At 46.0% G+C, this 16,681-nt stretch overlaps 1 protein-coding gene across 9 annotated transcripts in view; it reads left to right on the top strand.

Moving 5' to 3' along the window:
• The first annotated feature begins 1,585 nt into the window (after positions 1-1,585).
• The window catches only part of myt1la (myelin transcription factor 1-like, a), a 47,875-nt gene continuing 32,779 nt past the window's right edge, over positions 1,586-16,681 (top strand). For 6 of the 9 annotated variants that reach the window (XM_082961901.1, XM_082961903.1, XM_082961899.1 and 3 more), the window contains exons 1-5: positions 1,587-1,846; positions 11,786-11,910; positions 12,178-12,232; positions 12,556-12,589; positions 14,151-14,213. In XM_082961901.1, the coding sequence (XP_082818027.1) occupies positions 12,178-12,232; positions 12,556-12,589; positions 14,151-14,213 (152 nt within the window). In that variant the 5' untranslated portion in view covers positions 1,587-1,846; positions 11,786-11,910. Of the gene's footprint in view, positions 1,847-2,131; positions 2,431-11,785; positions 11,911-12,177; positions 12,233-12,555; positions 12,590-14,150; positions 14,214-16,681 lie in introns of those variants that run through there. The other 3 variants (XM_082961902.1, XM_082961900.1, XM_014144875.3) reach the window with 2 other exon arrangements.

Raw genomic sequence — 16,681 nt, 5'->3', positions numbered from 1 at the left:
TCTCTCTCGCCCCCCTGAGAGTGCTGAGTTTTTAATGGTTGTCTACTAGTTTCAGCACCAGGAGCTGCCCACTAGGTTCAGCACCAGGAGCTGTGCATAGAGAGAATCTCAATTAGATTAGCTTGATTCCTCGCATCCTCTCCTTGCGTCCTCTCCTCACCTCCTTTTGAAAAAGGTCAAAAGTAATCTAAATGAAACATAACGCTCCTTCTCCACTGGAATGTCGTCAGGCAAATTGTTCACAGAGGAATAATCCCAAGATACATGTGTAAAGTGGTCAAAATAATTAGCTAGCTGTGCTAGACATTTTATAGGTAAATGAATAAGTTGCGTATCGATTTTAAATGTGTGCATGCTTTTCTCCTCCGATAAAACAACAGCTGATTCAAAGGGTGTGGGGCGGATTGCAAAACTCATCTGCAGTACTACAACCTGAGTATACTCCGCCGGAGGAGGCTGTCGAAGAGGTGAGCAATCTACTCCGTTCAACTATTAACGAATTGACATTCTTCTCCATATGGCGCCCACTTATCAGTTTCCGGGTCACTGAGGAGGACAGAGGAGTAGAGGAGAGGACAAACTTTTTCCCAATTGAGAATCTCGCATAGAGGAGAACTGGGGAGCTGGGAGCTGTCCACTAGGTTCAGCCCCAGGAGCTGTCCACTAGGTTCAGCACCAGGAGCTGTCCACTAGGTTCAGCCCCAGGAGTTGTCCACTAGGTTCAGCCCCAGGAGCTGTCCACTAGGTTCAGCACCAGGAGCTGTCCACTCGTTTCAGCCCCAGGAGCTGTCCACTAGGTTCAGCCCCAGGAGCTGTCCACTAGGTTCAGCCCCAGGAGCTGTCCACTAGGTTCAGCCACAGGAGCTGTCCACTAGGTTCAGCCACAGGAGCTGTCCACTAGGCTCAGCACCAGGAGCTGTCCACTAGGCTCAGCACCAGGAGCTGTCTACTAGGTTCAGCACCAGGAGCTGTCCACTAGGTTCAGCACCAGGAGCTGTCCACTAGGTTCAGCACCAGGAGCTGTCCACTAGGTTCAGCCCCAGGAGCTGTCCAGAGTTCACTGCTAACTGCTGTACCCTACACTGTGTCCAGTGGGGATCCATGAAAAGTGACTGATGGTATTGCATGGTCAGTTATGGCTTAGACTATATTTCCTTCAGCAGCATTTACATCTAACCCCAACCCTAACAAAACATATCGCTGATATTCCACAGTGATCCTGTACTAATAATGAGCAATCTATATTTCCACACTACTAACAAAGGGAATTAAAATATGACGCTTGAACAGCCAGTGTATAAGGACAGTGCTCACATACAGAACAGTCCTGGGTGTTGGTTTATATTTTCCATCATGTTCCCATGTGAATTAGCTAGCGATTCCCAAATACAACATCAAACACAGGCGCTAGCTATCCTGGCGCATCTCCCTCTACTGCACGCACAGCTGCACACGCTCCGCTCCAGAGACGACACAACCGCTCTGTGGGGAGAGAGAGAGAGCCACCGCTGCCTGCGCCGCACAATGTCTACCGCTCTGAATTAATACAGGAAAGAGGGGGGGGGGGGGGGGCGATAGAACGAGAGAGAGTGAGAGAGACTGAGTGAGAGACAGGGAGGTAGAGACAGAGACAGAGTGAGGTGGGGAATGTGATTCCAGCCTAGCGCTCTGTTGGCTGGATAGGAGAGGCAGAGAATCTAGGCTTGGCAGTGGGCTTGGCTTGGTTCATCTCTGCCTTTCTTTCCCCCTCTCTCTCTCTGTGTGGGCAGCAGCCGTCGTCATTGGTTCCTCTTGGGTTTGCCGTGGTTGCCTGGAGAGCCGACGGTGGTTGGGGACCGGTGTGAGGGTAAGTCAGACGGCTTCCTCTCTGGGTTGTGTTCTGCTGCAGTGCCTTGTTCGAAAAAGGGTCTCTCTATCGCTCTCTCTCTCTCTCTCTCTCTCTCTCTCTCTCTCTCTCTCTCTCTCTCTCTCGCTCTCGCCTGCTCGCCTCACACATTCTACATACAGACCCTGCCTGTTTCCCCTCCCTCCTCCCTCCTCCCTCCTCCCTCCCTCCTTCTCTCCTCCCTGTCTGTGTCTCCATCGCTCGCGCCGCTCTCTCCTCTGCCTCCCTCCCTTGTTTTTCTCTAAAGTGGCTGCAGCTCCCCTTCCATTCACTTCTCTCCCTCCATTTCTCAAGTGCTACAGGAATGAGCAGGACTCCCCGAGTCTGATGACAGTGACAAAGAAAGAGTGAAAGAAAGGAAGGAGGGAAGTACAGAAGAGAGAGGGAGGTGAGGGAAAGAGAGAGAAGAAAGGAAGGGAGAGAGAGAGAGAGAAATTGCCAGTGCCGAAAACGAAGTGTGTGAGAGAAAGAGAGAGCGAGAGGGAGACTGGTTGCAGACTGACTGGGAGAGGAAGCAAAAAGAGAGCTTTACCGTCGCCATTTCAGTAGGTTTCTTTCTACACTTTGCTTGCTCCTGCTCTATATTGTGGTTGTGTCATCTCAGTTTTGTCCGTTATGAACATAGAGAGAGGCTAGTCAACTGTGAGTAGTGAGACTAGGGCTGTGGTAAACATTCCAGCACACAATGTTGACAACATGCTGCATCTCTGAAGGGATTATGGTGTGGAGCTACTTTCCTGTAATGAGAAAAATGCCACTTACTGTGAGTTAGGACAGATGGATGTGGTCCATAAGGCTAATATATATATTTCCCATGTATTGGAAGCAGTTGCTACTATTAAAAGTATGACTCATTCAAATCTCGATACAAACATTGTCTCTGCATGAGTGTGTCGGTTGCTGTTTGTTGTTTTGTTTTTGTTTCGACAAAGTTCTGCAAAGGGCTTGAGGTAGGATGCTACCACTAAAGTTTATCTTCATGATGCTTTGCTAGTTACGTCAGTAATGAACACTACTATTATGAGCCGCACTAACACTTACTGTAACTATTACATATTGTAATAAACAACTGCAACGTCTATCCATCAGTGACCACAAATACATTCATTGTCCAATTAAAATCTTTAAAAAACGTATTTTCTTTTATTTTTATACATATTGTTTTATATATACTCCTTTGTAAGAGAGATACCTCTATTTTATAGAAACCTTACATAAAAGGAAGTGTTAAAAAGCTATTTACAGAACTTAGTATGTTATCAGAAATGATTATACTATCTGGAACAAATATACATTTGATCTGAATGCTCATCACACTATTCCAGGAGTGGAACACAAACTGGAATTAGTGATACATATAGTACGCTTCTCTTTGTTGAGCATGGTCAAAGTTACGCAAACTTCAATTGCAGTTTTGAGCAGACAGGAAGAAATATACATGTACATCTCTAGCATTTTCACTTAACGGTCAATCACACGGCGATAGCTTTGACTTGAATGGTGGGTTAGTTGCTACGGTAACCCGTACATTTTGCATGTAGCAGGTGAAGGAGCCATTTATGAATTTATGAGAAGAACTTGTGGGATGGCTTCTGAGATCCGTTGACCCGTGGATTGTCCCCGTTCCAGTTAGCCCAGCCGTGCTGAATGAACCCCTACAATGTAGTTGCATTTAAAAGGAAAAAAATATATAATAATCTGTGTGCTGCAGGGAGTCTGAATACTCAGAGGCGACCGCTATCTAGGGTAATGAAAGACTATGTTTAATACAGGATCAATTCCCTTTGGTATTCAGACCTTCGCTGAATTGCAATGCTGTGTACTGTGTTCCTGCTTTTAAAAAAAACATTCCCAATGGGAAATAATAGTGTTTCTCCGTGTGGACGGTTGAAAGAGGGAAAGTTGGAGATGATGGTTGAGGATGAGGCTGGGTTAATCAACATTATAGAACCTTTCTGTCAAAGTTGCAACATCTTCATGGAATGTATTCTCACTATGAAGTCAGAAACGGTGTTAATTATCAACTGTATTAACAGTGTTACCATGGCTATTGTAATTGGTTTTATGAGGATCTGTCTGTCTGCCTTGTCTGTCTGGACAGATGTGGACAGTGGCTTATCTACTCCTTCATTGTTGGTGAATCTAACTATAGGATCTGGTGGGGTCGCATGTGGCTTGAGCCCAGTGTACATGCAGACTGACACTCTGATTGCTGAATCGTGTCACGCTATTATCCAGTCTCCAAGCCTGTGAGGCAGGCTTCTGTTGGGCCTGTCTGTTCACACACACACACACACACACACACACACACACACACACACACACACACACACACACACACACACACACACACACACACACACACACACACACACACACACACACACACACACACACACACACACACAGGTGAATGAGGCCTGATCACACACACTTTAGTGCACACAGCATAGCGACGATACATTTAAATATACTTGTGAATTAGACTTTATAATCTCCTGCTGCTACTGCTGTTGCTGTTGTTGTTTTGGTGGTTGTCGTCGTCGTTGTTGTTGACAATAATGATGATGGTGATTCATATAAATTCATTGACACAACAATAAAGCATATTGAGAGATACCGTCATACAAAACGGAAAGAAAAACTTGACAAACTAGGCAGTCCTTGCAGACTGTATGAGTGCACACTCTTGGCCTGTCCTTGACTCTCTGCTGCCACAAGGGTCGTTGTGGTTGAAAATGGTACGTCCTTCCATTGATAAACACAGCACTGTCTAATAATATTTAATACTAATGGGAGCTGGCATTGATAATCACAGCACTATCTAATAATATTTAATACTAATGGGAGCTGGCATTGATAATCACAGCGCTATCTAATAATATTTAATACTAATGGGAGCTGGCATTGATAATCACAGCACTGTCTAATAATATTTAATACTAATGGGAGCTGGCATTGATAATCACAGCACTATCTAATAATATTTAATACTAATGGGAGCTGGCATTGATAATCACAGCACTATCTAATAATATTTAATACTAATGGGAGCTGGCATTGATAATCACAGCGCTATCTAATAATATTTAATACTAATGGGAGCTGGCATTGATAAACACAGAGGGTAGGCAGACATAACAGTGGAGGACCTGCCTGAAAGGAACACGGTCTTATGCTGCTCTTAGTTGCCTTGCCTACCCAATTATAACCAATTACTTGTTCCATCACTGCACATGGTAACCGTACTGTGTACATCCAATCAGTTTGGGATATCGCAGCTCAGTCAGGTTAGTCATGACCTGGAACAGCCATCAGGAATCTGTGAGTAACTTTACTGATATTTTCTATGTATACAGAAAAAGGGGGACAGACAGACAGACAGAGACAGACAGAGCTACACTCTACTAGCATCTGTTTGTTGCCACAGAAGAAGTTTCAAGCATTGATAGCTATCTTCCTGAATGAAAATGTTTCACCAATTGACATGACCCAGATTATATCAAATGACACACGATATTAATAGAATAGCAGATAGAGCGAGGATGATAGAGGATGAAGTCGATTTCTCCAGACTGTGGCTTTTATTCTCTGACAAAGTAACTTCCCCCATGAAGAGCTAGGTGCTTAGCAATATAAGATTATCATGAAACATTTTAGCTTGAGATTAATGTCCTGTTTGAACTCATGACAGAGAAATGTTCTCATATAAGCCATGCCAGTGAGGTTACTCCGAAACCAGTGACCCAAGTGGCCTGCTACTGTGAAATAGTTGAGCGCTCTCTCTCTCTCTCTCTCTCTCTCTCTCTCTCTCTCTCTCTCTCTCTCTCTCTCTCTCTCTCGCTCTCTCTCTCTCTCGAACCTGTCCTATTGTGTGCTGCGATGCAGCAAGGCTGTAGGGAGGAGAGCCAACCAAAGCTAAGGTGAAGGATTAATCCTGCTCTGCATATTTAACAGGCAGAAGCCATCTCATCCCCTCATGTCCTTTGGCTGGTTCCACAACTATTTTCCCTGCTTCCCCATTCATTTTGGGAATCAAATCAAAACACATGTGACTAGTCAGTGGAGACTAGTCAGTGGAATGACTTGCTGCAGTGAACCAGAAATGCCACTCAGTCCTGTGACGCAGAACTGGATCCAAACCCTCTGAGACCAGGGCCGTTACCCAGCATACCAATGGTTTGTCTGACATCTGAGCCACACACTGTCACATAGACAGGAGAAAATACTGTAAAATTAAAACCCTTATCATATTGGGGCTGCATCCGAAATGGTACCCAAATCAGATTGTAGTGCACCACTTTTGACCAGTTCACTACAAAGAGAATAGGGTGCCACATGGAACTCAGCCCTAAGTTGTACACACAATAGACCCCCCCCCCTACACACACACAAAGAAGATTTGTCTTTTCATTTCAGCAGCGGCAGGGCATTTTGCCTATCCTTGGTGATGATGTGAATTCGGCTGAGAAATAAAATGCATCCTTTCATTGATGCTCTTTGCAGTGGCTGAGGGAAAGGCCTGTAGTCAACTGCAGTGAACCATTCCTTCAGAGGCTATTTAAACACATTAGAGACCCCCAAATGAGATAACCTCCCTCCTTTTGGATGCAACAGCCAGAGTACTAAGTAGTGGTCGTGGTGGACGAGGCAGTGTGCTGTGTGATTGCTTTTTTTTCACTCAGCGATTGTATTCTAGTCATTTTAGCAACCAAATTACATTATAATTATACTGCAATAAGACCATTCCCTAATACACACACATGTTTTGGCTCTTACTCCATAGTCACAATGGCCATCTAGGGTCATCTAGGGTCATCTAGGGTCAATGACCTTTCATTTGGGTTGCTTTGTCTTTACCTCTCTCTTTATACTTGGCCTGTGTAACTTGTTTCTCACTTCAATCAGATCAAAGACAAGCCTACTGCCCCTGAGACTTTGCCAAGAAATCTATCAATCCGATTATCTCATTGCGATCAATGGTGTATATGGAATTACAAAATAGTCACACACGCACGAATGCACAGACACACACACACACACACACACACACACACACACACACACACACACACACACACACACACACACACACACACACACACACACACACACACACACACACACACACACACACACACACCGCCGGACGGGAGCGTAAAGATAATTATTAGTCGGCTCCAGGGTTTATTTCCAGACACTGCTTTGGAGCATCCACAAAGCCGACTCAAAGCGTGAGTCATAGTGTGGGAGAGAGGTATTATTTATAACATTACAACACAACACACACACACACACACACACACACACACACACACACACACACACACACACACACACACACACACACACACACACACACACACACACACACACACACACACACACGCATACAAACGTACACACACGCACACACACCTCAGACACACAGCATTGGGATTACTTCACAGTGGACTAAACAGACTAAACAGGCATTAATGGTAGAAGCAGATAGAAGGAAATGGATGGAAGCTCCTCTATTTGAGTCCGGCGTAGGCTTCAGGCTCTATGAGTCAGCAAAACAGCCTCTCTCAGTCCGCTCATTAGGCTTAATGTGTTACTGAAACAAGCACCTATCAATGTCACCGTAATTCATTACATATACGGTCATGGTGCATGACCGTAATCACACAATTGCCTTGATTTGGTACAGTGTATCTTTGGGTTTGGTACAGTCCGTAGCCTACATTCTAGTATTTCTGATCAAACACAGAGTCCATCCATGAGGGGGAAGGAATCTGTAAGTGACTCTGTCAGTCATTGCAGAAATGTCATGATCTAGCCTCCTGTTCTTGTCTGAATGTGAAGATGGTGAACCTCAGTCCTGGCGCGTGATAATTAAGAGATGTGGCTTCTCCACAGGACACAGTGGATTGATTGCAACTGGTCCCTTCTTTAAGTGTGTGTTTGTGTACGTGCGTGCTTGAGCGTGTCTCTGGAGTGACCAAGAGGTAGGGTCTCACACCTAAAACTGGTTTAAGCCCTTCCTCTATCCCAATGGTGGATGCAGTTTTGCTGCAGTTTTTTTTCCGTGGGACTAAAACCCATTATTAACTAGTTCCCATGCTTTCAAAATAACGGATTGATTCTGTCCTCTGAACCGGTTTCAACCCCTGTGCCCAAAGGCGTCTGCCGAAATCCCGGGGATCTGGACAAACGTCTAACAGGGCAATGGATCTGGAGTGACCTGGCTGTGATTGAAGTGATACATTCCACAGTCTCACCCTATCTGGGCCGATTCCTATTGGCTGATGACACCGTGATTAATGTACATTCGGTGCAAACGGTGGTCCTCTGTAGCTCATTTGGTAGAGCCTGGCGCTGGCAACGTGTTCGATTCAGCCCGGTGGCTACCGCCTGGCCAACAGCTATTTCCCTGCAAACACCCTCCTACACACACACACACACACACACACACACACACACACACACACACACACACACACACACACACACACACACACACACACACACACACACACACACACACACACACACACACACACACACAGTGAATCATGAAGCCTTCTCTGGTATATACTACACGGTTGTCAAGGATCATTAGGAAGCATTCAAATGCATCTCTCCATGGCTAGCCGGAAACACACCAGACACACACACCCAGACACCCACCCCGCTCTCACACACAGTACACACACACGTACAGAGGCAATTAGAGTACTCTCCTTCCTCTTCATGATTGAAGGGAGGAACCAACCAAAGCCTGGAGGAGCCCATAGGGGAAAACACCTGTCCCCCACCTTGTCCCCTCTGGAGACTACCCCTGTGGAATATTAATGGCCATTCAATGAAACCTCTATCTTTTATGCTGACTGTAAGAACATATACTGTGTTGAGCATCACAAAAGGTGCTGTATGCAAGCCGAGAAGAGATGATTCGGTACAGTGCATGAGTGACTGAGTATCGTGAGACGATTGTCTCATGACATCAGATAGTGCAGGGCTCCAGGTAGACTTTCTGAAGTGGTGACACCAAAAGGACCGCCCAAGGAGAGAGAGCGACTCCTTCCATTGACACCACAACAAACGGCTGGATTTTTTTTACATTACAAAAATGTTGGGTAGTGTTTTAAACAGGATGCTCCACACGCCTTCGGGCAATTCCATTTCCATAGCCAAATCATTAGTTTGTTAAGTACCCTAGCAGAATATGGTAATAACCTGAGCGTGACGGCTAAGACTTGAAGCTACAATATCAAACCCAATGAGTCACACAGGAAGATTCCTGTAATCTACAGTACCACACGACTTGGGGCGGCATAGTCATACAGCATAGCTTCTGGAGGGAAGCAGAACAGATCCACTGCTTTTGGATCCAACACCCCCCCCCCCCCCCTCCAATCAAACACCCACACACCCAGCCCCCAGGGCTGATAGGCAGGAAGGAAGGGAGAGGGGAGGAGGAGAGTGGAAGCTCATCCCAAACTCATGCAGCTATGGTGGCACTTAGATGAATGGATTCTGACATCACCGCTGTCTGGGACGGGTCATTGATCAGCTGGAGTGGACTCTGGCGAGAGAGAGAGAGAGAGAGAGAGAGAGAGAGAGAGAGAGAAAATGAAAGAGAGACTGAAAGAGAGGAGACGGAACAAAAAGCAAAATGAAGAGCACAAGAGATACTGGAAGAGGGAAAGAGGAGAGAGAGTTGAGTGGAGAGAAAAAAAGACAGAGGAAAGGGATAGAAGAAAGGAGAGAAGCCAGGAGAGATACACTCTCTGCAATGGAAGTTGTTCAAGGAAGAGTTCTGTTATATTTGCGTGAAAAAGACTGAGAAACACCCAGAGAATCTCCTCTCTTTATTGAAATGTGAAAGCCTATCTGGTTCAGTATAAACAGATCTATGCGAGTGTTACTTCTGTCTGCCAGCGTTTGGGAACTATTTTCAGACGGCAAACATGGCCTCTCTCAAACTGTAGCCTGCCTTCTCTTCAAAGCAAACAGCACTGTGCAATACCTAGAGCCCAGAATGTGTGTGTGTGTGTGTGTGCGCATCTTTGTGTCTGTATGTGTGTGAAGCGTGTGTGAAGCGTGTGTGTGTGCTCATGTTCTTAAATGCACGCGTGTGTGTATGTGCATGCGTGTGTGTGCGCGCTTCTGTTCATGTTGTGTATCCAAGTTCTAGTCCGGGTCTAGAGATGTGTACGTCCCACTCATTGAGGTATAAAAGAACCACAGACTGCGTCCAAGATGTCCGACCATTGTTTCCAAGGTGATCAACTCACGTTTCACATACACTGACTCATGGGCCGCCTACATCCGGGTTGCATCCGGTGTACACGGCCCAGCTTCACATACACACTAGCACCAATTGCGCAGAGGGAGCAGCTCGTGCAGCGACGACGTCATCCCCCCAAAAAACATGGCAGACATTGGATGAATATAAAATGTTAACATCTCCGGGTGTGAAGTGATGAACCCCCCCCCCCCAAAAAAAAATCGTCCTCGGTTGCAACTATTTTAATATTTCAATGGGTGTTTTGCGCACAAAGCTGACGACTAAAGAGTCTTATTAGGAATTATGGGGCTTTCTATTGGAGTTTTTTTTTTTTTTCTGGGCCGGATGTTAGTTAAACTCATCGGAGCAATGCTGTAGGTTTAGTCGAAAGCGTGCTTCCAGACTGGAACCACCGGGCCCCCATTGGTCCCACTTATGCAGGGAGCACTGCATCATGTGATATGAGAGAGACAGAGGGCCAGGATGGAATACTAAGCAGAGCTTCCTCTCCTCTCTCAACCTATACTATCAGAGTTGATTCCTATAGGACAGTTGGAGCCTGTGTGCTTTCATTCTCCAAAGTGAGGTTGAGGTGAGAGCTCGGAGCTAGGGATGTCTCAATGGAAAAGTGATAGAAAGCATTCAATTCTGAACAGGAATGAGCTGAAGGGAATTTGTGCCGTTCTGTGTCGGAGGTGCAGCAGTCAGTGTTCCGTACACACAGGCAGTGTATCACGCTCACACTCTTGTGCTGTTGGCCTACACACGGACGTAGAGACACACGCGTGTGCGTGAACATACACACACACACACACAAACACACACACACGTTCACAGCCCACATCCTAACAGGATTTCAGGTTGAGTGTGAGATCGTCATGTGAGGTTGCAGACAGATGAGCAAAGGTGAGAGAGCTGAACACTCGATAGGGGAGAGAGTGAGAGACAGAGAGACAGAGAGAGAGAGAGAGAGAGAGAGAGGAGAGAGAGAGAGAGAGAGAGAGAGAGAGAGAGAGAGAGAGAGAGAGACTCCATTTGCTGCTGCGTTTCTCCATTCAGCCATTCAGAATCATAGCTTACAGGCAAGTCCACACTGTGGTGAAAAGTAATACCGGTCAAGGATATTTGTGGACATTCAGACTTTCTCAGCTCGGTAACAAACAGAAAGAAAGAAACAGAGACAAAGCGCTAGATATTAGAATAACTCTCTGGTTGCTTGGTGGATGCAATAAGTTGTTTATCTTTGTTTTGGAACATATTTTCCTCCTGCTGTGCATCAGGGGACTTAGTCAAAACACAGGAATGGAACCAAAGAGGTTAGAATGAGGACGCTGCCGTTCATAAGTCTTGTTCACAGATCGGAATCAACCAGGTTAGTTTGGTACCGTAACAGTGGCTACTTCACTGCTTCACTAACTCTCGTATCATCCCGGTCTTGGCATAAGGACACAATAACTGCTAGAACTCTGCTTCGTCACCAAATCTCCACGAGTGTTGACAACCAACCAAGACAACAGAACGACGCCAACCGCTAATCTTGACCCTCTTTCAGCTTACCACCGCTAATGCGATCGTTTTCATAGCATGAAGTGTGTGATATTCTTGTTCTTTTATTGTCTTTGCAGATCATGACTTTGGAGGGGGAGTTTTGAAGTGCCGCTGTTGAGGAAGCCCAACCATTTGCACTCTGAGGAGGCGGAGGCGTGCGTTTGTACCAAGGTGTTGCCCCACCCAACCCAGCTGATACCAGGTAACACGGTGGATGTACTGTAGATGCTTGACTCGGTTGTATTTGCTCCTTGTCGGTGGGAAACACTCAGAAGATTGATTTTGCAGGCTATTCTCAACTGCGCAGAGAAACTCTATGCAGCTCTATGAAATAACGCAACAGAAGTTCTGTACCTAGAAGTACCATCTGTATTACGGTGTATGTTTTGCTGCATACAGCCCGTGCCTTATCATCAGAGAAACAGAATCACAACTAATGGCCCGCTTCCCAACCCTTTCTCTAAACCAGATGGAGGTGGACGCGGTTGAAAAGCGCCATCGGACACGTTCCAAAGGGGTGCGAGGTACGCTACGGTAACAGTAAAGTGTGTCTGTCACTCTAAACGGCCCCCTCCCTCTCTGTCAGCCACCTGGGCTCATATTTGGGGACATCAAGTGGGGACATCAAGTCAAAGTGACTGTATATACTCAGTGTAAAAGGAATCGGATATGCTGTCGACTGTACTGAAATGGCTCAATGCCATATTCCAATTAGGAGAAATGCATGATGGATCCTGTAGTTTCCGTTTGTCCTAATTTGCCATTATTTACTGCTATTGTTATGTATGTTGTATATAGGCTAGACAGTACATCTAACTGTATCTGATTTGTCAATCTCTCTCTCTAGTTCCGGTGGAGACGGCAGCACAGGAGTTATTCAGGTTGGTGCATCTTTCATTCCTGTGGGCTTTACTTAGCCTGAGCGCCAGTCTGTTTCTGCCCTCTTGCCAATTCCTTATTGAATGGTCATGCCATGTGTTTGGCTTGACAACGACAGCAATGGAGTTGGCAAGAGCACAAACCGATCCGGGACCAGGCATTACTGACACTCTGAGTGGTCAACGGTTGTATGTCCTAATATGGACACCGTATTCACGTCACAGCCACATTGACTTGAGGTCCAACGTTGTATAATAAACAGCCACTGCTGCCGGCGTCTTTACAGTCTCGCTCTAATCATTTCCTCGGCTGTAAAATTTGGACAAGGATCAAGCTTTTAGTTAATAATTACTTTTCTGCCGTCATTGAACAGATTCTAAATGATTGATTATTTGCCTAGAAATGTTCATTGCCGCTGTAGAATAAACCAATGTTCTATTGGGGAAAACAAGCATTATAATACACTCTGTAATCGTAATAGTGTTTTCTGTCTGGCCAGTGGCCTGAACAGTCTATATCGCTAAATAGCCTTCTCCCTCTTGATGGCATTTCTCAGTGTAGACCCCCTAATCCCTAATCTCTCCCTGCCAGTTCCCTGGCTGAAGGGAGAGAGCACACACACACACACACACACACACACACACACACCCCCCCCCTACACACACCACACACACACACACACACACACACTACACATACACATACACACACACACACACACACACACACACACACACACACACACGACAGACACACACAAGCATATACACTCACAAGCATGCACACACATCCACAGACAAATGCATGAACGCACATACACACCTTCCCCTCTAAGGACAAATAGGTTTTTCATCAGTCGATCGATCCATGTTCAGGGCCAGAGCTGCAGACGTCAATAATGCCAATATTAGCGGTCGATGAACACTCCTGCCGTTCACAGACTCATTTATGAGTCTGCTCACCTTGGGGAGAGAAAGCTGCTGTTCTGTTCTACCTAGCACAGTCCCGCTCTTTTCACTGTGGTTGATGCGTGACGGACATCCGCCGCTACGGCGTCCATATTCGGAAGTCGTCAGTTGTCAGGCAAACTCCTAATATGGACAATGTACACCACAGATGGCTGTAATCTAGCTGATGGGATGGTAGTGAGATTGGGCCGCGGCTGAACGGGCCAATGGAAACTTCTAGTTCCTATAGGTGTTCCAAAGGACGTTCAACACAATGTTCCTTCAGAGGGGCACTTTACCTTTGGCAGCCACAGCTGTCTAAAAGAAGCCCAAGGCGGACGGGCTGCTATGAAATATGCAGTGAAGTGAGTCACCGCCTGGCCTGAAGGCTGCTGGCTGTGTGTTCTCACTACATGAATAATACAGAGCTGCTCTGGTCCAGTGCATTGCCCTGGATTGTGTGTTATGTCATGCACACATGTGTTGAGTACTATCTGTGTGTGAGGGAATGGGTGTTGTGTCCGTGGGGGGTGAGGAGTGGGGGGGGGGGGGGGGTGCATGCCTGTCGTGCCACGCAGTGTGTTGACTCCTATGTCTCTCCCTTCTGTGTCTATAGCTGCCCTACTCCAGGATGTGATGGAAGTGGACATGTCAGTGGCAAATACGCCAGACACCGAAGGTAAAAGATCCTTCTTCACTCCCCAAATCAGCTGCGCTTTTCCTCCCCACTCACTCACTCACTCACTCACTCACTCACTCACTCACTCACTCACTCACTCACTCACTCACTCACTCACTCACTCACTCACTCACTCACTCACTCACTCACTCACTCACTCACAGCTATCGTGGACCAATCAAGCTCTTCAGTTCCAGGTCATTGTTCCTGCACCAAAAACAAACCTGCAATTGCAATCACTGGCTGTGAAAAGTTGATTGCAAAATATGTCAGTGTATCTGAGGTCTGTGTTGGATTGATGAGGGTTGATTATGGTTGATTATGGTTGCGCAACACCTATTCTTTCTTTGATTTGCTGTGGTGATTCAGCCTCAGCCAGCCCAGCCAGCCAGAGATTTGCAGGAAATGTACGTGTTCATTCAGACAGTACAATATATAGAGAGAGACTAGAGCTATCTTCCATAGTTAGATAGATTGAGAGAAAAAAACAAGGTCGTTTTGTACTTCAAGAGCTGTGGACCTAACCTTTTTGTTGTAATCTTGGATGTTATCAAGGCTTTGTTTACCCGTTTACAGTTCGTTATCTCTTCAAGTTCACCCGAGTACTTCCACATTTCATGTCAATGATCAAATGATAAATTGATGTTAAATAATATAATATCTGCTATTTAGCAGCCGCTTTTATCAAAAGCAACTTACAGTCATACGTGCAAACATTTTGTGTACAGATGGTCCAGGGAATCGAACCCAATATCCTGGTGTTGCAAGCACCATGCTTTACCAGCCAAGCTACAGAGGACCACCCAAGAAACTACCCAAGAAAGGTGGTGATAGCAAATGTAATTGTCTTGACAGCTGACCTGTCACCAGATCTTCATAGAGTCCTCCTCCACTCAGGGCATGTTTAAACAAAAGCCTCTCCACTTGATGCTATTTACTCCTCAGACGTAGGCTAGAGAGATTGATGCCTGTGTCTTCAGTGTCACCTCATCAAGGCATCCCCCTGAACCAGCGGGCTGGAATTACATTTGGTGCCACAGACGAATGACACCTGCATCAGACCTCTCCCTCTCCCAAAGACCCAGGGTGATGATTTACCCACAAATAGAGGGGCATGCTGGGAGGAAAGCTGAGAGGGAGAGGTCTGTGTGGGTAGGTGTGTGTGTGTGTGTGTGTGTGGGTGGGGGGGGGTGGGGGGGGGGGGGGTACGTGTGCGTACGGGCGTGTGTGTTGTTAAGGCTCAGGGAGGAGGGTGTTCGATCCTGGGGCGACCCTGTTTAAAATAATAACAGTTGATTGGTTAGTTTTGGCAGTTGGTTGTTCGGAGTTCCAGCGCTGATGATAGGTTTACAGTAGCCTACAACTGTACAGTGACTTTACAGTGATAGAAAACCTGACTAATGTGGTTATGCTGTATCTTCCAGTTTCAACTACGTAGACACGTGCACAAGAGATGCAAAGATATTTTGTCTTCACTACACTGTGCTACTAGCCTAAGCTCTGCTGTCATATTCCATCTCTCCTGTCCCCCTTTCCCCCATGCCTGTTAGGAAGATAACCAAAGTCACCCAGATGTAGTGACATACAGTGACTGAAAGTATTCAGACCCCTTGACTTTTGCCACATTTTGTTACGTTACAGCCTTATTCTAAAATGGATTTAATAGCTTTTTTCCCTCATCAATCTACACACAATACCCCATAATGACAAATCCAAAACAGGTCTTTGCAAATGTATAAAATGTAAAAAACGGAAATAAGTCATTTAAATATTACATTTACAAATACAGGCACGCCTGTGGAGTTCGTCCCATTCTTCTCTGCAGATCCTCTCAGGCTCTGTCAGGTTGGGGCGGCAGGTAGCCTAGTGGTTAGAGTGTTAGAGTGTTGGACTAGTAACCGAAAGGTTGCAAGATTGAATCCCTGAGCTGACAAGGTAAAAATCTGTTGTTCTGCCCCTGAACAAGGCAGTTAACCCACTGTTCCTAGGCCATCATTGAAAATAAGAATGTGTTCTTAACTTGCCTAGTTAAATACAAAAGGTTGGATGGGGAGCGTTGCTGCACAACTATTTTCAGGTCTCTCCAGAGATGTTCGATTGGGTTCAAGTCCAGGCTCTGGCTGGGCCACTCAAGGATATTCACTTGTCCTGAAGCCACTCCTGCGTTGTCTTCGCTGTGTGCTTAGGGTCGTTGTCCTGTTGGAAGGTTTAACCTTTGCCCCAGTCTGAGGTCCTGAGTGCTCTGGAGCAGGTTTTCATCAAGGATCTCTCTGTACTTTGGTCCTTTCATCTTTCCTTCAAACCTGACTAGTCTCCCAGTCCCTGCCACTAGAAAAACATCCCCACAACATGATGCTGCAACCACCATGCTTCACCGTAGGGATGGTGCCAGGTTTCCTCCAGACGTGATGCTATGCATTCAGGCCAAATAGTTCAATCTTGGTTTCATCAGACCAGAGAATCTTGTT

The sequence above is a fragment of the Salmo salar genome, chromosome 15, assembly GCF_965601325.2.
Source record: "Salmo salar chromosome 15, fSalSal1, whole genome shotgun sequence".
Taxonomy (NCBI): Eukaryota; Metazoa; Chordata; class Actinopteri; order Salmoniformes; family Salmonidae; genus Salmo; species Salmo salar.
This window is presented reverse-complemented; position numbering and strand designations above follow the sequence as displayed.